Raw genomic sequence first — 26,473 nt, forward strand, 5'->3', positions numbered from 1 at the left:
AATTTTCCATTTTTTAAAATTTTGATCTTTGTTTTATTTTCTAGAAATGATTTCTGTAGAGCATAAAGTATCTGCAAACCTCAAAAATCACAAAGCCACAGCCCTAACATTCCAAACATGATCCAGAATTACATAGAAAAGCATTTAAGAAAAATCCATTGAGGAACTCTTACCATAGCAAATAATGTTAATGCTATTAAAGGTTCACTAATTATATTGGAGAGTTATGAAACTAATATCTGAGTCACATTCTGGCAAGAAGTACTCTGTGTTATGTTTAGAATTAAGTGCTGAAATATTAGGGCTTAGGTGAGAAATAGAATAATTATTTTTGTTTCCTGTAAGAACTTCTGTCATGAAGAATAACTACATGTCTTTTCCCTTAAGAAATTGGAAGATACACAAATTGAGAGTGTTGAAGATGGGAACACATTTGATGTGGAGCTTACAAAAAATTCTCAAGGGTTAGGAATAACAATTGCTGGCTACATTGGGGATAAAATATCAGGTATGTTTAAAATGAATTCTGCTCAAAAAAATTATTTTTTTCCTAACTCCAAAGTCCATTTATTAGCTTTTTGGTTGAGTCAGTCCAGATGTTTTAAAGTACCATACACAATACATAGAATAACTGCTTTGCAAGAAAAATGTTATATATGGATTTCATTTCAAAATATGGATTTTATTTTGCAATAGATTTGTAGTCTGGAATAGTTTGAAATAATTAAAGGCATTCATTGAATGCAACATATTTTCTTTCACTAGATTCAGAACTTGATGTTAGAATTGTTTAAATGTGCTTCATTTGGGAAGTCAAACTTCTATTTTAATTAGAGGTCTCAGGCTTAGTATATTTATAGCATAGGTATTTGCACTATAATTGAAATAAAAATACACGCGTCAGTTTAAGATCTAGCAGCAATTGGCTTAAATATGTATGTTAAAATGTAAGTTTATCTCTTTGAGTGAATACATTGGGTTAGAGCAGAAGTGGGGAACTATGGCTCCTTTATAATTTGTGGACTTCAAATCCCAGAATTCTTGAGCCAGCCTGGCTCAGGAGTTCGGGGAGTTGAAGTCCACAAGCCATAAAAGGAACATAGTTCCCCACCTCTGGGTTAGAGCATGATAACTTCAGTGATACTATGTTGTAATATTTCTGCTTAAATACTTAGAAGTCATAAAAACCATTTGTAGTCAGATCTTGATAGGCTGTGTTTAAGTTTATGGATTCAAGTCATAACAGCTTTACAAATACATGACTCAGACATACCTTTAATTACTTCAATTTTATTTTTAAATCACAGAACCTTCTGGTATTTTTGTAAAAAGTATCACAAAAGACAGTGCAGTTGAGCATGATGGTAGAATCCATATTGGAGATCAAATTATTGCTGTAAGTAACCTTGGAGGAGTTCTGTTATCCCTTTTTTCCTTCTATTATTTAGTTTTTATGCTTGATGGATTAAAAGCAAACAACTCATGAGGACTGTCCCAGAGTTCTTAAAAGATCTCACAGGTGAGATCTCTGATCTCAATTGACACCCGCCAAAAAATTACTAAGTCTGGTTTTTGTGCAGAAAGATCACAAACTGTGAAACGTAATGCCTAACTCTTTAAAAATTATTTCAGGAAATTACAGACTGCTTAACTTAAGGGTACCATATTAATAATAGGTAAAACGAATGGAAAATATTAAAGATAAAATTATTAAGGTTATAAAACAGAGGTGGGCAATCCCCCCCCCACAACCAAGCACTTTGTTTTATATACTTATTTATTTTGTCTCTGAGGGTTAGTAGTAATTAGACTGTCATAAAGAAAAGGCCATTTTGCTACTACATTCTAAATCTAAAATCTAAATGAGATCCTGGATGTGAGAAAAATGTGGAGGATTCTTTCAGAGGTCTTTGAGAAAATGTAAGTCTTGGGGTTAGAAGAGATGTTCTTTGACTTAGTTTCTGATGAAAGCAGAGATAAGATCAATGACCTACTTCCCACAGCTGAGGAACATAAATAATTATTTACCTGTAGATTCTATATTGATAGTGTTGCTTGTAAATTGATTCTTAAACCATCTTACAGGTGAACAGCAAAAATAACAGTAAACTTTCCTGCCCAATTCCCATCAGCCTACGCAGGTAGTTCTCAACTTAGAACCATATGTTTAGCGTTTGTAATAAGTGAGTTACAAGTGGTCCTTAAACTTACAACCTTCGTATCTTTCTCACATTTACATAATCAATGTGCAACTCACTTAACCGCCTTGTTTAACAATGGATATTCTGGTCCCAATTGTCGTTGTAAGCAGGGGACTATCTGTATAGAGGAAAAATTTTTTAAAATTTTTGCATGCATTATTTTAAGTTACCTTAAATTTATAAAGCTCCTTCGCACAGTTTTCAGACATTCTCTTCAAACTCTATGCTGTCTACCTTTAGATAGGATTCTTATGCTGAAGATAGTAACAAACCCCAAACCAAATTTCAGCAGACATTTGGCAAATGTGATTTGCCTAATTTGTAATAAAACAGTTTTTCCAGTCTTGACAGATGTACAATGACTGGTAAGAAATGAACATATGTTTGCAATAGTGGCGAATATCTGTAGCTTGGGTGTAGGATGATGCTGACAAGACCCATCCCAAGACTCTCACTTGACATAGCCACACCTGGCCATCCTAAGGCCCTCACTTGACACACCCACATCTGGCCTATCACAAGACCCACACCCACACCTTACAAACAGAAGAACACTGACACTGACATCCCTTAAACTCTGCTGAAGATGTTACCTAGCCTGGTAACAAAACATTCAGAAACCAATCCACAAGCATGGAGAATGAACCGTCACCCTCATGTTTAATCCATAGGTGGATGGAACCAATCTTCAAGGTTTTACCAACCAGCAAGCAGTGGAGGTTTTGCGACATACTGGGCAAACAGTCTATCTGACTTTGGTCCGAAGAGGAGGCCTGAAACAGGAAAATCACACTCAGTCTCATGATGACTTCAGTGATGCTGTTGAAAAGGATTCAATTTTCCAAACAATGGATATTGGCACAAACACAGGCAATTAAGATTATCTTTGCTTCACGTTTCTTGAATTTTATTTTCTGTTCTTCAGAGGCTAAACCAAAGTGGCTTAAAGTCATTCTTGCAATCCACTTTTTAGTCTCAGTTGGAGAAAGAAAAAGCATACTCAAAAGGAGAAACAAAAAAGTCTTGTGGATTTTTTCTTTCATGAATAACAAATAAATAATCTTCAAATAATATTGTTTCTGTGATTTATGTTTTATGGTAGAACTAAAAAAAAAAATTAAAATACAAAAACCAAAACAAAATGAAAGTGAATGAAAGAATTTAAGCCTTAGGGAATTAATGCCATGGTGCTCATTATTTCTCTCTATTTTGACCCCTAAAATCTGTGATTCAACTTTCCCAATTCAGGTTTCCATAGAATCACCCATGTATGTGACATCAGTCAGATTTTCCCCATTTGGATTAACCATATTTCCCCCTTTCAGATAATATAGAAGATTGTGGCCTTTTTGCTGTTACCAGTTTTTATTTTATTTTTAGTGTTTTGCTTACGCATATCTACACTAGCCACGTATGTATGTATGTATGTATGTATGTATGTATGTATGTACTTAATTACTTATTTATATTAATATCCAAATAATCAAAGGTGGAAAACTTATCCAACACATCTTCTTCCTCCTATTTTCCCCACAATAACAATCACCTTGTGAAGTAGGTTGGCCCAAAGTCACCACACTGGCTTTCATGGCTAACTCTTACAGTCTCCGCTTTCTAGCATGGAGCCTTAACTGCTACACCAGACTTAATTTAATCTGGTAAAAAAATAGGAGACCTTAACAATAGTGAAACAGGAAAGGGGTTTAACTGTATTATCACAGAAATTGGCATATTTTTTTTTCCACAGAAAGCTGCAAAAGAGAGCAGGATTCTCCATTAATGTCATGCAGCCCCAGTGAGATTCATTTTGAAGAAGATACTAATATACAACAAACAGGTTATAAATAATGTTTTCCCCTTTATAAATATGCTTGCCCTCCCTAGTTTTTGCCTTTGCTTGCTTGGCATGGTAGCATGGTAAAAGTTCCTTTTGGGTTCCGAAAATGTATATTTGAGATGTCATAGACAAATCCATCTTCGAAGAATAATGTAATGATGCAGCTCTGTTTAGTTGCATTTATGTACATTGTCCACAGAATTTTAGCTAAGTAAACACAGTCGGAGGCTCCAACTGGTGCAGAATGCTACTGCGCGGGTAATTATGGGGGCGACATGGCGCTCCCACATGACACCTCTCCTGCGCAAGCTGCATTGGCTTCCAGTGGTCTTCCGGGTGCGCTTCAAGGTATTGGTTCTCATCTTCAAAGCGCTTCATGGCTTAGGGCCCGGTTATTTACGAGACCACCTTCTGCCACCGATAACCTGCCACCGGCCAATACGCTCCCACAGAGAGGGCCTCCTCAGGGTGCCATTGGTCAGGCAATGTCAGCTGGTGACCCCCTGGGGAAGAGCCTTCTCTGTGGGGGCACCCGCCCTCTGGAATGAGCTACCCCCAGGGATACGACTGATCCCGGACCTCCGTACCTTCCGCCGGACTCTGAAGACTTTTTTATTTCAGCAAGCCAGGCTGGGTTAAAAATCTTTTAATTGGTGAATTTTATGGGTAAGGGGTTTTAAATTGGGGGAAGCCAATGATAAATTTAATTTTGTTTTTATAGTATTTTAATGTTTATATTGTATGTTTTTTTAATTTTGGCTGTTCACCGCCCCGAGTCCTTCGGGAGAGGGGTCGGTATAAAAATTTAATAAATGAATGAATGAATGAATGATTGAATGAATGAATGAATGAATGAATGATTATTTGTATAGCCTTTCCTTTGAATCTTTTAACTTCTAAGTATCTTATCAAAACCTGTGGATAAAGTATTTAGAAGTTAAAAGATTCAAAGAAAAGGCTATAAAATAGTTATTTGAGTTTGTCTAGTTAAAATTCTATGGACAATGTACATAAATGTACACAAAGTTGATTTCCTGAAGGCATCCAGCTTCATATATCAAGTGTTAAAATTATGAAGCTTAATTTTCAGCATACTAAATGGCATCAGCTGAAAAGAGTACTTATTAATGAGGATGTTAAAAGTAAATTATCATTAGATAACAAAACATACCGCTGAAGATATTTCATGATTGTTTATTTACAGTGAAAAACCTTAAGGATAATACTGGGCGAACAGCAGTTTTAATATATTAGAAAATGTAGGTGTAGCATAAAGCAGAATTCATAACTGAAGTTAGCCATGTATACACACAATTCTTATATCTGTGATTGATCACATTTGTTTATATCTTATTTTTAAATAAGTATAATTTGTGATATACATAGCTGATTGTAGCTCATCAAGCCATGCTAAAGAGAGATTATTCAGATTCTGTGAATTTCATGTTTCCACCTACTTCACATTTTTAAGCATGTGAGTGTTTGAGGATATTGTAAGTGCTTGGTGGGTCACTACATATCTGACAAGCTCCAGTTACCGTAGTAAGAGATAAACTAGATCAGATTTAAAATGATAAATTATTACACTCACAATATGTTTCTTTTTCCTATTTTTAAATAAATATACAAATTGTTAAATGATTCCAGGAAGTGTATTCTTCCACTGCCCTCTAGAGACCATGTTTCGGTAGGAGCCTTTGAAAATGAGGTCATAGTTTCAAAAAGAAAAATCTTAAATATAGAGAATATTTCTTGAGTGCTTAAATATTAAATAATATATTTATTTGTATATGTAACTCAAGATATAAGCAAAGTAATATCAAAATCATTACAGTGCTAAATGTTCCAACCTGAGAATAAGTTTCTTTTAACTTTAACTTAACCTCTGAATAAATATGAAAGGAATATTGTATGCTGAACAATTTTGGGAACTGATTTTAATAAACCTGAATACATAATGTTATTTACTAGTGTACTCCTGTTGAAGAGAACTATGAAATGATAGCCATAGTTTTATAAGTAAAAACAAAGACTTTTAATTATTCTTCAGAATTGGAAAACAATCACCCATAAGCTTAGCAGCGCTTTCTGCTTTATCCTTTGAATTTTAGTTCTTATTTTTATTTGTTAATGTTTCAATCACGCAAACTTGTTTTGCCTACATTTGTAGAGTGCAGGGGTATAAGATAGTAATGAATAACCAGAATGAACCTTTCAGAGAAGAGTTGGGTCAGAAAAGAAGAACATGCCTGTAATTTCTGCATTCACAGAAAGGAAACGGTGCAGCGGACTGTAGCCAGACAGAAATCCAGTTATTCAGGAAGCTAGACTAGCACAATTGGGATTCTATGGAAGAGAGATAAAAGGAAGTTCTTGAGTAATGCAAGCCTAAATTGAATAGCCAAGGTAATACTGAAGGATTGAGTCTCATGCTGATTTAATTTCAAATAGAACTGGATAACGCTAAAAGTTTATTAAGGTATATATGGTACAAAATTGGTTAGAAAAAGCAATTTAAAAATGAACTGTTATTTTTGTGACTTAATCCAAATGAATTCAGCTAACTTTCAAAGGATTTTAAAAACCAAAATTTAAGTTATAATTCCTTTTCCCCCCTTTTCCTTTTTTAGATACGTAGTATTGAAAAGTATTTTCTTTTTCATTTTATATAAATCAGATGCATGTTTACAAATTCTAATGCAATTCATTTTCTACCTAGAGATAAGAATGTCATAGTTATGCTTAGGATAATTGTCACATCTTACAGATATTCAGCTAACATCCCTAGAAGAAGAAATATTGCTGAACAAATGGCAGAAGATTTTGGGGAAAAATTATGAAGTTGTGGTAGGTCGACTCATTGCTTTCTTATTAAAAGAATAAACACTTTGCTCTTCCTTGGGAGCGACATTGTTTTTTAAAACCTAAAAATGTGGTAAAACAAAACTTTTATGTAATCTTAGGCAGTCAGAAAACGAATCCTAAATTTGATCAAACAGTTTATAAATATTGCTTCCTGGGGAGTTTTCATTAATTCAGTCGATAAGTATTGGCAGCATTTGTTTAGTAACTTTTGGAGTCCATTTTATATTTTGATTCTCCTTGTTGTCAACAGTGCATAGTTTCATTTCTTGGGGTAGCATTTTTGCATGATGACCTCTCTCAATGTGGGCAGAGCTACAGTTGAATTCTGAAATCTACATTTGGAAAGCAAAACAATGTTGCTTGTTAGGAAATCTACCCACTTCCAACATACAACATTTAGCATAATCCTTGCTTCATAAGATTTCTTGCACATAGCTGATATTTGGAATAAAAGACTTCCCTCTTTTAATCTGACATTCATCTACCAGTAATAAATGCCACTAATTTTAATGTTGGCCTGCTTTCAGGTAAGTAATGCAAAATTTAACAATTAGGGCCTATATTTTCTTGTATTGCTGCTGTTGACCCCTAGTTCATTGCTGGATGGTCTGTTAGTATCGCTTACAGAGATTTTTTTTTAAAGGAACCCAGTTTGCCCCACTTTTACTGGCATTTTAACAGATCATTTGCATTTTTTCCTTTTAGTTTTTCTTCCCTCCTATGATTTATGATAATGATTGCTGATCCTCTATTTTCATTATTTGTTTTTAAATTGATTGCTAATTGACACTTTTATTCTTTTAAAGTAAGGATTATGTGAGGGATCTTGGTAGCCCTTTGGCCTACAAGCCTTAAAATGTGTTTAGTTTTTATGTAATAAAAACTGTTTTCCTAGCTGACACTTTACTTCTCATTGAGAATCTAGCCAGTCTTCCTTTAACACATTTTAGAACGTATAAGCAACTACTTTTGTGTGCAGTAGTCCAAGGGATGTTACAAGGATGTGGAACTTTTGAATAGAATTCTGCAGCAGGGTCATAGATGCAGTTCCTGTTCTTTGACTGTTCCCCACCTGGGGATTAGTAAACCATAGATAATTATGTTGCCAGGTGCATGTCCTGTTAACGCTTGACTTGTTTCAGAAACAACAAGGATTGCCAGATATGGAATCCAGTTCTTTTTCTTCAAACTGGAAACATTTCTGTTTCCGAATACTGTATTTGCTAACTATTGTTCCATGGCGGCCACAAAAGATGGTGTAATGAGAAGTGTGGAACCTTTGATAGTTTTATTTGTTCCCTTCATTTGTGAGACTCTGGGACAGCTGTAGCTACCAGCATCTGTTACCCTTTGCAAATGAGAAAAAGGATGTTACAGCTGGATGCTCCTTTTCAGCTCACATTGTGATTCCATCTTGTTTTGATGTGAGAAATCAATGAACATGGATGTTGTTTGAAAGAAATGAGCTGTAGCTTAAGGAGAGCATTTGTAGCAAAACAGCTTTTACATTTACTGGTCCTTTGTATAGGATCTCGGTGCAATTTTCTAAGCCTCTGATTTCTTGGTGTTATGAAGATTGTATTCTTCTTCTTTCTAGGTGGCGGATGTGAACAAGTTTAGTGAAAGCAGCGGACTGGGGATTAGCTTAGAAGCTACAGTGGGACATCATTTTATTCGATCTGTTTTGCCTGAAGGGCCTGTTGGACGATGTGGCAGATTGTACAGTGGAGATGAATTACTAGAAGTATGAATTAATCTTTCTTATTCTTCTGCTCTCTTAAAAGATATACTGAGGGATTTTTTTCACTTTTAATATTTTCTTAGCAAAGAGTACAGGTAGTCCTTGACTTACAACAATAATTGAGAGCAGAATTTCCATTGATAAGCAGGACGGTTAGTGAGTTGTGGCCAATGTTGGTGTGGTTGTTAAGTGAACCAATACAGTTGTTAAGCCAATCATGTGGTTGTTAACTGAATCCGGCTTCCTCCATTGACTCTATTTGATGGAAGCCAGCTGGGAAGGTTGCAAATGGTAATCATATGACCCCAGGACATATGCAGCTGTCATAATTACATTCCCGATTGCCAACCTCCCAAATTTTGATCATGTGACCTTGGGGATGCTGCAACAGTTGTAAATGCGAGAACTAGTCATAAGTCAGTTTTTTTCAGTGCCAGTGAAACATCGAATGAAGAAATTGTTGTAGGGCAAAGATTACCTGTATTCATGTACTTGTGAAAGAAATACAGGTAGTCCTTGACTTCATTTAGTGACAGTTCGAAGTTACAATGGCACTGAAAAAAGTGACATGACCATTTTTCACACTTATGACCTTTGCGGTATCCCCATGGTCACATGATTTTTTTTTTTTTAATTTGATTTATATGCCGCCCTTCTCCGGAGACTCAGGGCGGCTTACAATGTGTTAAGCAATAGCCTTCATTCTTTTGTATATTTTTATACAAAGTCAGCTTATTGCCCCCACAACTGGGTCCTCAATTTACCTACCTTAGAAAGGATGGAAGGCTGAGTCAACCTTGAACCTTGGCGAGATTCGAACCTGCAGTAATTGCAGGCAGCTGTTCTTAATAACAGGGTGCTTTAGACCACTGTACTACCAAGGCTCTTTACATTCAGATACTTGAAAACTGGCTCACATTTATGATGGTTGCAGTGTCCCCGGGCCATGTGATCTTCTTTACAACCTTCTGACTAGCAAAATCAATAGGGAAACCAGATTCACTTAACAACCAGGTTACTGGTAATTGAAGAACTGCAGTGATTCACTTAACAAATGTGATGAGAAAAGTCCTAAAATGGGGCAAAACTCACTTATCAAATTTGTCATTAGCAACATAAATTTTGGGCTCAGTGGTGGCCGTAAATTGAGGACTACCTGTGTATAGCCTGTATAAATTCACAATATGCTAGTATGTTCTAAGGTAGTGATTATATAAATACTCCCTTCTGCTTGTCAGAAGTTCGCAAACTTGATGGGGACTGCAACCAAGAAATTAAAAGACACTTGTTCCTGGGGAGGAAAACTGTGGCAAATCTAGATAGCATACTAAAAAGCAGAGACATCACCCTGCCAACAAAAGTGCGTATGGTTTTCCCAATTGCAATGTATGGCTATGAAAGTTGGACCATAAGAAAGGCTGAGTGCCAAAGAATTGAGGCCTTTGAACTCTGGTGCTGGAGAAGACTCCTGTGAGTCCCTTGGACTGCAAGGCGATCAAACCGGTCAGTCCTAGAGGAGATCAACCCTGACTGCTCTTTAGAAGGCCAGATCCTGAAGATGAAACTCAAATACTTTGGCCACCTAATGAGAAGGAAGGACTCACTGGAGAAGAGCCTAATGCTGGGAAAGATTGAGGGCAAAAGAAGAAGGGGACAGTAGAGAATGAAGTGGCTGGATGGAGTCACTGAAGCAGTCGGCGTGAGCTTAAATGGACTCCAGAGGATGGTAGAGAACAGGAAGGCCTAGAGGAACATTGTCCATGGGGTCACGATGGGTCGGACACGACTTCGCAACTAACAACAACAATCTTTTTTAAAAAATATGATACTTTAGTCTCCTATGTCCAATCTGAAAATATATGTATTTCTTTCTCTCTTTCTGTCTTTTCCTTATTTCTGTAAATATCCTTATTTTCATTGGCAGGTAAATGGACAATCTTTGCTTGGAGAGAATCACAAGGATGTTGTAAATATTTTAAAAGAGCTTCCTATCAATGTAAGAATGGTGTGTTGTCGTGCGGTTCCACCTGTTACTGAGGCAGCATTGGATGAGACTCATATGTTAGAGCAGGTAATTCAACATAAAGATTTATACCCTGGGGAAGAAACCGAGAGGCCACTATTCTTCCTTGCAGTAGAGAATTCAAAGAAAAGGTTTGAACTCCTGAAATGGCTCCATTACTATTAAATATTCCTTCATTTATTAATTTTCTTTTATCTGTTTTATTGTTTTTTAATGCTTTAATGGTTGTGAATGATTTTAGATATTTATTGGTTTAGTTTTGTTGGAGGCTACCCAGAGTCTCTTGTTTGTGAGACTGCTGGCTATATAAATTAAACAACTAAATAAATATTGAATATGGTAGTACGATAAATAAAAAAAAATTCAGCTAAGACAATTTGATCAGATGGCTAGAATTGGATCGAGGAAACCTAGTTTAAAAACCTTTTTTAGATTTTTTATGAAGCTTTGGTCAAGTTATGGTCATTTAAGCATTTCATATATGATTAGACATCTACATAAAGTTTAGACTTTTAGATGATGGAATTTATAGAGATTATTAAATTAACCTCTTTAAGGAAAAAAATTATTCACATTTACAGTTGAGTGGAAATCTGTTATAGACTTTTGCATGAAATATAAAAAATGTACTTATGATTTATGGTGTTTTTGATGATTAGAAAAATATAGATATAGAAAAAGCTAAGGTTTTTATTTGTAATCAGAGAATTTTGTAATCATAAGAGAATTTTATAAATATGCTTATATTTGCTGAAAAGGAAACTGGAACTTTTCTCTTTTTTGTTTTTTCCTTCTTTCTACTTCCTTCCTTCCTTCCTTCCTTCCCTCCCTCCCTCTCTCCCTCCCTCCCTCCCTCCCTCCCTCCCTCCATCCATGCCATTGCTAAATGAATCATGTGGTCATTATGGAAATCTGGCTTTGCTTAAAAACACAACTACTTTGTGTTTTATGTATTTTGTAAAATTTTAATTAAAAGCTTATTTAAAAAATAGATAAATTTTAGACACTTTAAATAGCAGTTCTCATTTATTCCAGTTCCATTGATAACCTTTATTTATTAATTATTATATAATTATAATTTCATTTAGCTTTATTTTAAAAAAATAACCATATTTAACTTTCCAGTCTCATATAGACCTTGGTGGACTCCTTGCTGCTTCAGAGACAGACGATGCTAAACTGGAAATAGCTAACATAAGTCAGAATACTGAAGAGGTACAAGGATCTCCTCTGGCAATGTGGGAGACAGAAATACAACAAATTGAGCTGGAGAAAGGCAGCAGAGGTCTTGGCTTTAGCATATTGGATTATCAGGTAATTGGGGCTCCCTGAATTCAGTCGTGGGATTCAGTTGGTTCGGGTGAACTAGTAGTTAAATTACTGGCTGGCCCTGCCCCTTCCCACCCCGCCCCTTCCAGGAGTCCCCACGCACCCCATTTTGGCTCCCAGGTAAGCCTCCTAGGCCCAAAACGGGGCGCAGGGGGAGCAGCGCACCCCCCCATGCCCGTTTTTGCTCCGAGGGGGTGCAGGAGGCCGAGTGCTGCCTGTCACACACCCTGGCCATGCCCACAGAACCGGTAGTAAAAATTTTTGAATCCCACCACTGCCTGAATTACATCATTAAATAAACTTGTCAAACTTATTTTATATATCTTCATACTTTTGCAAGATACTCATCTTCCATTGTGGATAGTTTTTGAGCTTAGATGAGAAAAGGCATGGTATGACTAAGAAATCACTTCATTAACATTCTTTTTCTCAGTCTTTCTCTTTAAGGAGAAACTGAAATTTAAGGAGACATGATCTTACAGTAGTACTTATTCCATGGATCTAATAATTACACACACAAACACATAAACTATTAATATTGGGACTGCTGAGCATTATCACAAAGCAAGATTCATTATTATTGCAGTTATTATAATGAAAGTAATAGAAGTAATAGTAGTATTAGTTAGTAGATACTTGTGTAGTTTGTTTTTTAAAAAAGACATGTCTCAAAGTGCAATACTACCAGCTTTTTGACTCTTTTGCACTAATTTGAGCAGATTTTAAATGTGGAGCAGATTCTGAAATGTATTTGCTAATTCCATCTCTATGCAAAGAATTTATTTATATTCTAGAATCTGGTTTTAATGTTGCTTTCTGCAGTCTTTCTGCAAGATTACATAATGTATAATTAGGTTTTAATTTTTTATAAGTACCCTGTTTCCCTGAAAATAAGACATCCCCTGATAATAAGCCCAGTCGGGCTTTTGAGCGCATGCCCTAAAATACCCTCCCAAAAATAAGCCGTCCCCGAAAATATTTAAACGCATGCGCAGCTGGTCCCCGCCATTTCCTCTGGTTTCCTCCAAGTGCGCCAAAATAATAAGACCTCCCCAAAATAAGGCCAAGGGCTAATTTTGGGGTTCAAAAAATTATAAGACATGGTCTTATTTTCGCGGAAACATGGTAGTGGCTTGATAACTGAATCTTTCTATAAGCAAGTAGGGTCAGGGAAAAAAACCCCATACCATTGTTTGAAATCTCTGATCAGATCCAATAAATTGGGCATGCTGCAGATCCTATTCACCAAAGAGAGCTGAGTAGCAGGAACTAAAAGAAAGGGGTTTTTTTTTGCTGTAGCCCCTGACTTATGGAATATTCTCCCCTCGAACATTAAAATGGCCCCTACCCTGTGGGCCTTTTGCAAAGCTTTAAAAACCTGGCTATGTACTCGGGCCTGGGGCTCGGAATGTGTGAAGGGCCTTGTTACTTGGCTTTACTATTAGCAGATTAATCATCACAGCTGCTGTTTGTACTTACTTATTTTGGTGGACATTTTTATTGTTTTAATGTCTTTTAAAGTGTTTTAATTATTTTTTTGAATTTTAAAATTGCAGGCCATCCAGAGTCTCTTGGTGAGTTGGGCACTGCAGAAATTGAATGAATAAATAAATAAATACAAAGTAAATAAAAACACATCTCAACCTTTTTTCTCACATTCCCCTCTTTTCTCCTTCAATAAGGACCCAGTGGATCCCGCAAATACAGTGATTGTGATTCGTTCTCTTGTTCCTGGGGGCATTGCTGAGCAAGATGGCCGGCTCCTCCCAGGAGACAGGCTTATGTTTGTCAATGAGATCAGTTTGGAAAATGGTAGCCTGGAGGAAGCTGTACAGGCCCTGAAAGGAGCACCTTTGGGAATGGTGAAAATAGGAGTCGCCAAGCCATTGCCTGTAAGAATTCTTGTTTTATATAGTGGGATTTTGTATTATGCAAATAAACTCCTGGGGTATTTACTGATGTAGGACTTTAGCTATATAACTGTTGATACTTAAAAGTGAACTAACATTTGTTGTGAGATAATAAAATGCTGTTTTAGATTTCTCCCTGCAAATTGCCCTTTGCAAAATCTCTCATTTTATACATTTGTCATCAAGAGAGTAACAAAGCTCTGTGAACCAGCCCACTATCACTTTGTTCTACAAAAAATATCTTTGCTTGGGATTCATGAAAGTAGCGCAGTTACTCAATAATAACTTATTTGGAGCCAAAATAATAATTTTAGTTTGGGAATTAGTTACTGAGGGTAGAAACATCTTGCTTCCAGAAACCTAGGGTAAGAATATTTAAAATACCCCAAACAACAATGTTTTGATTTATTTTCATAAAGCATAAGCAAACAATACTTACACAAAAAGATTGAATGTATTAATTATTTACTGTGTATATACTTCAGCAACTTTGGTATCTATATAGTAATAATTTTGCAGATTTATTTCACATAAATGCATACATGCAAAAAAATGTATGTTATGAAACCTTCTACATGTAATCTGGAAAGTTCCTGTCCCTAAGTGGCAGGAATCTATAGTGAACAGAACTGAAAGTTTGGGAGTAATTGTTTTCATTTATTCCTTGAATCAGCAAGGTAGTAATTTTGGTTGTTGGTTTGAGGGCTACTTTCTGGAAAAGTAAGACATTTGTATATCCACCTTTTTCTGGCTGAATTCTGGTGCTGTGCTACCTTTGCACAGAGGTGTGCAACATTTGATAAGCAAGGGCTACACTTAGTGATACAGAAGAGTACTGAATGCCGCAAAATAAATGGGCCTCATTGAGGTGCACTTGGGACTAAGGGTTGTGGATGAATTAGAGGGAGAGCGTCTTTTTTTATTTACTGTTTACTATTAATGTAAACTCAGAGGTATTGCTAAAGTTTGCCCCTATTTTTCATTTGGAAATTGGAAACATTGCCATCAAGTTCCAACAGCAGTGGACTTAGGAGGTTCTGAGGATTGCAAAAAATGATTCTGTGGCCACACAGGGCTTTGGGGTTACCCATTGAATTGCTGCTTTGATAGAAGAACTGAAGGTTGTCACCAAAGGAAGGGAATGTTTCTTTCTAATTTTGGGTATAAATCATTTTAGATTTCTATGATGGTCTGTTTCTCTGATGATTAAATGCAGCCAGACCATTTTTCACAATTATTGCTTGCTGGATATATTAGTTATTGTAGGCGCGACGATTATTTATTTATTTAAAGAATATGTTAACGCTGTCATCTCAGCTAATGACTCTTGATCAGTTAACAACATTGTATGGAAAATATAAACTACCGTGTTTCCTCGAAAATAAGACCCTTATATTTTCTTGAACCCTGAAATAAGTGCTTGGTCTTATTGCCATGTGCTCAAAAGCCCGATTGGGCTTATTATTGAGGACCCAGTTGTGGGGGCAATAAGCTGACTTTGTATAAATATACAAAAGGATGAAGGCTATTGCTTAGCACATTGTAAGCCGCCCTGAGTCTCTGGAGAAGGGCGGCATATAAATCAAATAATATAATAATAATAATAATAATAATAATAATAATAATAATAATAATAAAAATAAAAATAATAATAATATTATTATTATTATCAGGGGATGTCTTATTTTGGGGGAAACAGGGTAAATTAAACTAAAATAAAAACAATCTAGTACGATGTGACTGAGGCTGCAAGCAAATCTTTCCGTCTCTCTCTCTCTCTCTCTCTCTCTCTCTCTCTCTCTCTCTCTCTCTCTCTCTCTCTCTCTCTCTTTCTCTTTTACCATAAAACATATCTTAAAACATGCATAATAGAACATATGTTGGGCTCATCTCACGTTCTGGCACCAATGTGTGAGAGAAAAGCCAGCTTTTCAAGGCCTTCCAGAAGGCTAGGGTCAATGGAACCATTCCAGGCTCAGAGGGGAGGCTGTTCCATAGGACAGGCATTGTGACATAGAAAGCGGATGTCCTGGGTTCAACCAGGTCATTCAGTTTGATAAAAGGAACCTGAGGTCTGGTGGAATGGGTAGAAACTATCAGAAACAAGTAGACTCATAGGTATCCCGGTCCTGTGTCACCCAGAGCTTTATGGGTGATAAATTAAATTGTACCTGGACACATGTGCCCTTGCATTCTGGATCAGTGACCACTTCTGAATGGTCTTCAAGAGCAGTCTCATTTAGAGCCTGTTGCAGTAATCCAAATAAATAATTAAGGCGTGTGTAACTGTGATAGCCTCGTGATCTAAGGGCTCAGCTGGTCGTATGGATAGACTTGTGCTAAGGTCCTCCTGGCTGTGGCTGCCACCTGCTCTTTTTTCAGGACCTCCAAAGGTCCTCCAAATTGCACACCAGTCACTGGGGGAATGTTAAGTTATCCAAGTGATGGGTAGGGCAGAGATCTATAGCAGTGGTCCCCAACCTTTTTATCGCCGCGGCCCGCTGAGCGCGCGCAGGGGTGGGGGCACGGCCCAGGAGCTTTTGCGCATGGCCCATTGCGCACGGCCCAGGAGCCTTTGCGCTGCAGCGTTTATGTCCCCCGGCCGCTGCGCGGCCCGGTGCCAGGTACTCCACGGCCCGGCACCGGTCCGCGGACCGGGGGTTGGGGACCACTGATCTATAGCATATTAATGATGGTTAACCTTATACGGACAAATGTTCTGAGTTATTCAGATGTTTCATTTAGACGCTAAATAAAAGCAGAAAGAAAATGCAGAAAAAACATTCGTTGCATTTTTATTCTGTACCAACTCTAACTGGAACCAGCCTTAGAGGAAGGAGGAAAGCCACTGTGTCCCGTCCCCCCCCCCCATTACCAACCCCCATAAACCTGATTCAGGAGGTACTGAATGTCTCTGATCAAGGGTCAAGGCCTGGGTGCATACATAATCCATATTCTGAGTTTACCAGAGGCCATCAACAATTATGGCCAGTGTTATCTCAATTCTATAATCCAACCTCAAACCCAACAGAAAAGGATCTAGGTAATGTAGTTTTATTATGATGTTGATAAGGAATATATTTTAGTTGTATTGGAATGAACAATTTCTTAAAATCCTTCATATTGAAATTGGGTTCAATATTCATGACAAGATTGTGAAAGCTGTTGTCTCCCAGTGACTTACTATGAAATTCACAAGCGAGATAGGTAATTTTTTTAAAAAATAAATATGATTTTCAATCTGCCCCAAACAAGTTTATCACAAGAAATGTTACTGATTTCACTGGAACTTACGCATTGTGTTTACTAACTAAGTATAATTTAAACTTGGTAAGACTTAAATCTAGTTTAATCTTAAACCTAGTTGTGAGGCTTAACTGCATTGGAAACCAGGCAGTGGAAATACAAGGAGAGAGACAGAATTTATCATCTGGTCTGGGAGAACATTTCAAATATCAGCACCTAGGTACATAACCATGTGATACTTAAAGGCTATTTCAAATTCCTAATTATTGCCATCTCATTTTTCTTTTTTCAACCTTATAAATCATTTCATGGTTTGAGGGCTATAGTATCATTTCTAGATACCTTTTTTCCTGATCTTTATATTCATTTAAAATTTCTTAGTATTTACTTACATGGCATGTTCTGTTCACTGGCCATCATCCAACTCAAGAGCTTCATTCTTTCTGCAGCTTTCACCAGAAGAGGGCTATGTTTCTGCTAAGGAAGATTCCTTTTTCTACACTGCCCAGTCCTTTGAGGAGGAAGGGCTAACCGATTCAGCCCTCTTCCATGCTGAGCTGGCTCTGGTTAGTCTATAGTTAGTCTTTTATTCTATGTATTAATTTTGAACGGTATTTTGTTAAAGAACAATACAGGAATAGTCCTGCTGTTGACATGTTAACAGGTATTTTAAAAGACTTCTTGCTTGGTTTCCTTGAATCTACATACTGGTTGTTTATTTGCTAATATATGAAAATATCCATAACTATATCAAAACATTGTATTTATAAGAAGACAATGCTGTGTGCCAAAATTAAACTCTCTAAATATTTAAACATTTTTTTAAAAAAATATCCTTGAAGCCTTCAGAATAATGTACAATTAAAAAAAAGTTAGAAAATTATAAAAGCAAACCATTATTTTTTGAATGAGAAACCATGCACATATATAATCCTATAATACAAGGAAATTATGGCCCCAGCCAAATTACTTTTTAGGACTCTGCAATTTCTCTCTTGGAACTTGGACTTCTTGGAACTTAGAACTCGCTGTAAACATATGATATGATTCAAATGCTGTCGCCCATTTAAACTCTGCAATATCTAAAAACCCCAGAAGGCAATGGTTTTTCTCTTATTCCATATACTCAGTTTTCTCACATACTTTTTCAGTTCATTAAAAAAAAATTCTTACTTGTTCTGTTCAGAATTCTAGGAATTGAAATCCACAGGTGGTAAATTGCCATAGTTATCCATGCTCTAGTGATATACTGTATATAGTAGCTGAGATATCAGCCAGTCTTCAAAAACCCACAAAAGCTAGAATGATGAATGAATCTTTGACTGATTCTGTATATATGTATGTCAATCCAACTCTAATAGCTAAAGTGGGCAACTCCTGGCTGATTTAATAGTAATCTATCTGAATCCAAGTCCCTGCTATCTTAGAACAGGGAGAAAGCGAGTGTGCGTGCATGTGTGTGTTTATGTGTTTGCGTGCGGGTATGTATGTCATCTCATGGGATTTAGTAAATTGAAAATTACTTTGGATTATACTCATCCAGACCGTCTTTGTAGTGGTATGCAGATGTCACCTTAGTCTTGCTGGGGCTGGATCAGTGATGAAATCCAAATTTTTTTACTATCAGTTCTGTGGGCGTGGCTTGGTGGGCGTGGTGTGGCTTGATGGGCATGGCAGGGGAAGGATACTGCAAAATCCCCATTCCTTCCCCACTCCTGGGGGGAGGATATTGCAAAATCTCCATTCCCTCCCCACTCCACGAGAAGGATATTGCAAAATCCCCATTCCCTCCCCACTCCTGGGGGGAGGATATTGCAAAATCTCCATTCCCTCCCCACTCCATGGGAAGGATAGTGCAAAATCTCCATTCCCACCCACTCCATGGGAAGGATATTGCAAAATTTCTAATTCCCACCCCACTCTGGGGCCAGCCAGAGGTGGTATTTGCCGGTTCTCCAAACTACTCAAAATTTCCGCTACCGGTTCTCCAGAACCTGTCAGAACCTGCTGGATTTCACCCTGGTCTGGATGCATGCAACTCATTCCATTTATTGCTTCCTCCTCCCTCCACTCCTTTTTTTTTTCTTTGGCGTCCTTCAACCTTTTGGGCACCAAAAGCAACCTTTTGGGCACCGGTTCCATGGAGAGAGGTTTTTCCGTGGACTCAAGGGGTGTGGTTTCGCACACTGCCTGCATCCTGCAGATGGGGTTGGTTTGTTTGCGCAGCCCGGTTTCTGTCCTACCACGGCCCAGTGCTGGCCCACAGACCATTGTTTGGGGGACCCCTGCTTTAGATGACATTTTTCAATTCTGCTGACAGAATTTTTTTGATTTACATGTAATGGTTTCCGGTCAGCATTTTGTGTGAAATTTAGGATTGCACCTTAAAACCACCTTTAATTTTTTTAAATAAAGAACTTGAGATTATTACTTCCTCATCAGTGTCACTTCATCTTGTGTAATATTGGCCCCATTGAGCTGACCAAATATTTCACCCTTTGATTTGGGAGGTATTATGGTTCATTATCACAATATGCACATACAGGCACGTGTAGCTTTAGATAAGGTACAAACTACTTCGTTTTAAATTTACTGCAAGAGTTGGAAATTTGCATACCTTTGTACCCTACATATACTTTCAGAGAAAAATGTAGGAAGATTTACATAAAATTATGCAAATAGGCATTCTAATTTGATAGAAAGACTGAGAGGTACAATTGACTCAGGTCAAAATGAATGGGAACTATGGGAAAAATACTTGGTGTTTTCACAGTGGTTCTGTTCATTAAAAATGTTTTTTATTGTAGAAACTTCTGAAGGGTTTTATCACAAAGCTACTTAGGATAGCTTTGGGATATGATCCTTATATTTTGTTAAAGTTCAACTTTTATTGAAGATATAATTTGATTATTTTTCTGCCTGCCATACATTCAGGATAATGTATTTGGCATGCACTGGATTTTAGCTTCTGACTTGAACTGAATTGGAATTGATAGTGAATCCCATGATTTCATTGTTACAATGCTATGCTGATATGAAAATGTGCTGAGAAGGCAATAATAATATAAATTTACAACGTGTGATAGCTTATGTGTAATGAGAATAGTAATGTATTTTGGGAATAAAGGACAACATTTTTAATAAAAAAATCACAATCATTAAAGCTTATGGAATAATCCACTTGATTATTTATATTAAATTATGAGCCATGGTGGCGCAGTGGTTAGAGTGCAGTACTGCAGGCTACTTCTGCTGACTGCCTGCTGCCTGCAAAATTTGGCAGTCCAAATCTCTCCAGGCTCAAGGTTGACTCAGCCTTCCATCCTTCCGAGGTGGGGATGAAGACCCAGATTGTTGGGGGCAATATGTTGACTCTGTAAACTTCTTAGAGAGGGCTGTAAAGCACTGTGAAGCGCTATATAAGTCTAAGTGCTGTTCCTATTATAAAAGTAAGCCTATTTAGAACAATACAGTAGTCCTCGACTTACACCCATTTGTTTAGTGACTGTTCAAAGTTACAGCAGCATTGAAAAAAGTGACTTGACTGGTTTTCACACTTACAACCATTGCAGCATCCCCATGATCATGAAATCAAAATTTAGGCACTTGTAGCTGGCCTGTAGTTATAATCTTTGGATCTTGTGATCACTATTTGTAACCTTCACAACCAGCTTTTGATAAGCAAAGTCAATGGGGGAAGCCAGATTTATCTGATGATTGCATGATTCACATAACAACTGCAGTCATTCACTTTAAGGACTGTGACAAAAAGGGTCCGAAAATGGGGCAAAATTCACTTAAGCAGTGCCTTGTTTAGCGGCAGAAATGTTGGGCTCAATTGTGATCCTGCACTTAGCATAATATTTTAGAGAGATAATAAAAAGTCAACTAAAATATTTTCACATAAAAGTCATTGCCTATCCACGATCTGATATCCAAAGCTTTGAGTGGAAATAAACACGTTGCAAGCCAATATATTCTACTTTAGAAAATTGAAAAGAAAAATGTTATAAAGGAAAACAGCTGGAATTATTTAATAGCCACCAATGCTTGTATTTGAAACGGATACAAAGGTAGCCCATTTGATTGGATTTCTTTTGCTATTAGGTGGACTCAAGTGAGGCAGATGTAATAGAAGACTGTATCATGGGATCGGACTGTTCTCCAGATAATGATGGTACATTCCAGCCTTCAGCTTTAACATTGCATAGCGGCATTTGTGGTGATGATCTGAAGCTTGCTCTTTCACTGCCCTCTTCAACTCCCAAGGTAAAATTATGGGGGAAGGATATGAGCAGGGATATGAACAGAAAGACACACTTTGTTCATAACTATAAATCAGCCTTATGAAAATGTCTGCTTGGACAGCGAAGGTAATGTTACCAGTTGGTTCCATCTGTTCATAGTTTTTTACTAGATTAAAGAGTAATTTCATTTAGATAGTAATGCTGATTGAATTATCTTTCAGATTTAGTATTCAGCAGACCATCTACTATAATTTTTAGGTGCTCCATTTTTTAAAAAAATGTGGTTCAAAGAAATCTTAAACAGTAACAAGCCATTTATGGAAAGACATGCATAAGTATAATGAATGCTCCATGCTTACAGTTCAAGCATTAAAAACTCTTAATTTTCTTAAGGAAAATTGTTAGTAAATAGCTTTAGAAAATCAATGCTCGAAAGGTGACTCAAATGCTTTTATCGAAAGGTTGCTCAAATTCTTTTTTAAAATTTTGATGTTCTTTTTATCATGTTAGCTTTTCTCCTACCCACTTTTTCTGATTCTCTCTCTCTCTCTCTCTCTTGGGTCATTCTGCGTATTTCTTTTAACATTCATGGTGGGATCACTGCTGGATTGTCAGTTCATTCAAAGCAGTTGTATCCTGCTTTTATTGCTTTTTAAGTAACTCTTTGAAAAAAAGAAGTTGCTCTTCTTTCACACCTGAAATTTATAAACTGGCTACATTTCTTTTGGAATCTTATTTCTGTTGGATACAGCATGGGTCTGATGGCCAGAATTTATTTCCTAATAGAATTCCTTAGACTAAACATAGTATACCTGTTCCACATTGCCAATGAGACAGATTGCATTGTTCAACTTTGCAATAGTTAATGAAATTAGAAATTAAAGTGCATGCTGGGAAACATACTCTGCAAAAAAATCCAGTTTTATACAAGGTACAGAACTCATGTTCTTGAAATCATTATCTTGTGTCCCATCAGAATAGAAAGAAAATGTTTACAATCAAACTTGGTAGTAGGATCCAACCTGGGTCAGTCACTGGGATCAGACGTTTAGTCTTCTGAGTTTTCAGACTTTTGCTAGAGCCCATCCTCAGGAAACTTGTCTCTATGTCATATTCTGGTGAGTGAGAAGTTCCCAGAGGATAGGCTCCAGCACAAGTCCAAAAGCTTGGAAGACTAAACTTCTGGTCCTGTTGACCAACCCAATTTGGATCCTGCAACATTATCTTGGAACACGTATAATCGTCTTCATTCATGAAACTTGTTAGTGGTTATATTTATCACTTTATCCCAATAAAAATAATTATACAAAATAAAAACGGACTGTATGGCACCCTGAATGTAAACTAGTTATTCATGGGAAAGGTTTTTAGACTTCCGGAGGAAGAAATGGTGGACTCAAGACAGCTTCACAGAAAGTGGAGCCAACACAATCGTGGCTTTATTTTAATAATTGAAAATGTATTAAGAATTAACTGTAATTAATATTAATACTAATTTTTAAAGTATGATAGAATATTATTGTTTTAACAATTAATTAATTAATTATTAAATCAATAATATTCTATCAATAATACTCTATTATAGTTTAAAAATAGAATGAGTTTGGAATTCTTGTTATTTTGTTTGCTAGACTACTTTCAAAGAAGATTCCAGCGACCCACTCAGTTACCAGTCATCAGATAAAAACCTGTACACAATGGATCTAATACAAAGAGAGACAGAGAATAAATCTGCAGGTGGATGTATGAAACAGATCACAGAACCTTTTCTTGTGAATCCAACAACACAATCGCCTAAGAAACAAGTTGAACACGAAAGCATAAGCATGTGGAGACAATCTCAGCTAACACCCAAATTTTCACACCGTACAAAAGTAAGTTCTAGATTGCCACTTGATTCTACTGGAAGAATTCATTACATGCATTTGTGAAAAAGCATCATTTTCAGAGATTTAGTAGATCAAAGGGGACTAAAGGTAATTGTGTTTTCTGGTCATTCTGCCTTTTGATCTAGAACAGGGTGTCAAACTCGTGGCCCAGATGCGTCACATGCTGGCCATGCCCACACCCAGTTTAGCAGAGGAGAAAAAGTCACGATATGTCATGTGATGATGCCGTGATGACGCAAGTTTGACACCCCTAATCTAGAAGAATCAAATACAACATAAGTTGGGGTTGTATGGATTGTATACACTAATTTGTGGCACAGCTTGCTTTCTAAGAACTGAGCTGAGACTCAACATAGCACTTGCTGTTCAAGAATATTGTTCTATACAGTACAGAATCATGGGTACCTTGTGGAGAAATCCTGCAAGGATTTCTGTAGAGAGGTGAGATTGTGGATTCATTAGTACAAAGATGTATTCCATTTTTGGAGTCTAATACGGAATATGCAACAAGGACCAAAATTGATTGTATAGCTAGACAGAGCACGTCAGCTGAATTGTACAACTTTCAATACCTGGAACCCAATGTGTTGCAATGTGCATTTGGAGGGCACAAGATTGGACAAGTCTAGTTTTTTTAAAAAAAAAAAAAAAATATTGTGTGTCTATTTGCTGCCAGTTGTGAAGGATATACTTCCTCAGCGGATTTATTTTAGTAAAGCACTATGACACTTTATTTTGTTGTTTGCTTATTTTGAACTGAAACAAGCTCTTTGAAGAATGTTACAGATATGCAGATTGTCTAGCAGGCTGTGATTTGTAAACTACATAAAATCCTACTGTTTTTCAGAAGTGACTTTTATTTTCTTCTTATCAGGATCAAGATTTCTTGATGGAAAATAATAGCTTAATGCTTGCTGGCCTAGATACAAATAAAAACAAGTTGGAGAAAATGATTACCATTGCAAAAGGCAATTCAAGCCTAGGTAATGTTCCTCACGTAACTGTGCACATCTTTGCCCTTGCAACCTTATTTCTGCCTAGTTATTCTTGAAAGAAAACTGGATATTATTCTTTTAAGTTGCTTTAATTAAGAAACAAAGATTTTTATATATATGATCTCAATAATAATTATATTATATCTTAATTATAGCAATAATGTCTATACATTTTTCTTTCTATATGAAGGCAGGAACAGTCAGGAAAAGATCAATCTGTATTGTTATAATCAGGCAATACATCAATGATATAGTTGTCCAAGCAATTTAATTACCAATAAAATTAAGAATCATTGCAATGCTAAAACTGTTAGCTTTTCTTAATATAATGATACCAAGTCTAAGAACTCTCTGTTTGTAGAATTTTAACATTCTTTTTATCTTGGAAGTGTTCAGAAGGACAAAAATATTGGCCATATTCAAATATGGGAAGGACGAAATCCTTCACTTATGTGCTTTGTAATTCATTCCTGTTCAGAACAAATCTTCTGTAATTTCTTCATCGTTATCTCATCTTGATCTTCTTTTTTTCTCTTTGCTCACTTTTTTTTATTAAATTAAAAATAAGTTCATTGCCTTTTCTTTTTCTGTTCTCCGCTTCTTTCCTTGAGGCCGTATGTAAAAAAATAAAATAAAAATGGATCTCATCTAATTAAGTAGCTTTTTAAACAGAACAGAAGGCATTAGGAATTCATCATCTTTTTGATCTTGACGGTGAGCTTATGCGATGGAGGCAGCTGTAGACCTGAAGAGACAATCTCATATGCCAGCCTCAGCTGTTACCAGGTTTTTTTTAGTGAGAATTTTCTAGCTGGTGTTTTTTGACCTTGCATGTTGACTTCTCAGACCTACCAATATGATATTAATTTTTCTTCAAGTTATGATTAAAAGAAATCTGTGGAAGTATGTGTATATTGGCAGAAATACAGATAAACATATAAATAAAAACGATTTCAGAAAATGAATGTTACTCAGTGTAGGTTCAAGTCAGATACCATGTTTCTTATTAGTGCTAAACTTTTTTTTTACCATAAGGGATGACAGTAAGTTCTAACAAAGATGGCATGGGAATGATAGTTCGCAGCATTATCCATGGTGGTTCCATAAATCGTGATGGACGAATTGGTATTGGAGACTGTATATTGTCTATTAATGAGGAACCTACTGCTAATTTAACTAGTGCCCAAGCACGGGCCATGCTGAGGAGGCATTCTGTCATTGGACCAGATATAAAGTAAGTTGGATGTTATACAGATTGGTAGATTTTCAAACACAGTATGCATCAATTATATTGTCACTGTACTTGTGTTTTTTTTAATTCCATGATTATTTTTAATTCAGTAACCTAATGAAGTTTCAGTATTAAACTGGTTTCTACATTGATGGAAGAAGTTGAAATGTCTTCTGTGAATCACAACCAATTAATGAGAGTTCCAAAATTGCAATCCAGTATGATAGTTTGATTATCCCATTCCCTGGTTTGATACAATTTCATGAACTAAAATGAATACATGGAATTTGCCAACCATTTGCAATAAGGGAGAAAATGTTTGCCCCTGTCACTTAATCTTACAAATGCGTAACTATAATGAAAAAATGGAACTTGATTAAAAATATTATTAAACTAAATCCTGAATTGGCTTCTAAAAATTAAAGCTTAGCAGCTGCTCCTTAAAGCTGTCAATGGAATTACTATGCCTGAAGAATATTCACCTTCAATGTCTAAGCAATGGTGAAAGTTGATGGAATATTACAGCATGAAATCACCTTTGGGAGGGGAAATAGTTTGTTAGATGAATGAGGATGATAAATAGGGCAGAAAGGATCAAACCTCTCTTCTTTATTTCCAGTTAATAGTAGCATTAGAGTGAGCAAGAGTTATATATTGATCCACGAGACAAAAGGGCATTTTAACACCTTTTTGAATCTCTTGCTTTCCCGGATTCCTGGAAGATACAGTGATAGTATTTGCATGGGATTTAAATTAGATAGCTTTTTTGTTCATCAACTGAAAAACATTGGAATTTTATAAATAAGCTTTGATCTTTTACCTTAAGTGACTGAGAAATCTTTCAATAGTGAAAAATGGTGAATATAGAAATTATGGTACATGACATTATAACAGAATGCTTTCTCAGTATATTTTTTTTACAAATATTAGGAAGAAAACTATATTTTTAAGCCATTTGT

At 36.4% G+C, this 26,473-nt stretch overlaps 1 protein-coding gene across 1 annotated transcript in view; it reads left to right on the plus strand.

Annotated features, from left to right (window-relative positions):
• The window catches only part of MPDZ (multiple PDZ domain crumbs cell polarity complex component), a 96,283-nt gene that overhangs the window by 16,705 nt on the left and 53,105 nt on the right, over positions 1-26,473 (plus strand). The window contains exons 8-21 of the mRNA XM_070935552.1: positions 388-508; positions 1,308-1,396; positions 2,873-3,071; positions 3,949-4,038; positions 6,806-6,885; positions 8,501-8,647; positions 10,569-10,715; positions 11,793-11,981; positions 13,679-13,888; positions 17,602-17,718; positions 21,260-21,421; positions 23,031-23,273; positions 24,163-24,271; positions 25,319-25,517. Of these exons, the coding sequence (XP_070791653.1) occupies positions 388-508; positions 1,308-1,396; positions 2,873-3,071; positions 3,949-4,038; positions 6,806-6,885; positions 8,501-8,647; positions 10,569-10,715; positions 11,793-11,981; positions 13,679-13,888; positions 17,602-17,718; positions 21,260-21,421; positions 23,031-23,273; positions 24,163-24,271; positions 25,319-25,517 (2,102 nt within the window). The remainder of the gene's footprint in view (positions 1-387; positions 509-1,307; positions 1,397-2,872; positions 3,072-3,948; positions 4,039-6,805; positions 6,886-8,500; positions 8,648-10,568; positions 10,716-11,792; positions 11,982-13,678; positions 13,889-17,601; positions 17,719-21,259; positions 21,422-23,030; positions 23,274-24,162; positions 24,272-25,318; positions 25,518-26,473) is intronic.

Source organism: Pituophis catenifer, unplaced genomic scaffold, assembly GCF_029215685.1.
Source record: "Pituophis catenifer annectens isolate HBS135680 unplaced genomic scaffold, rPitCat1.0.hap2 SCAF_2, whole genome shotgun sequence".
In the NCBI taxonomy this organism is placed as follows: domain Eukaryota; kingdom Metazoa; phylum Chordata; class Lepidosauria; order Squamata; family Colubridae; genus Pituophis; species Pituophis catenifer.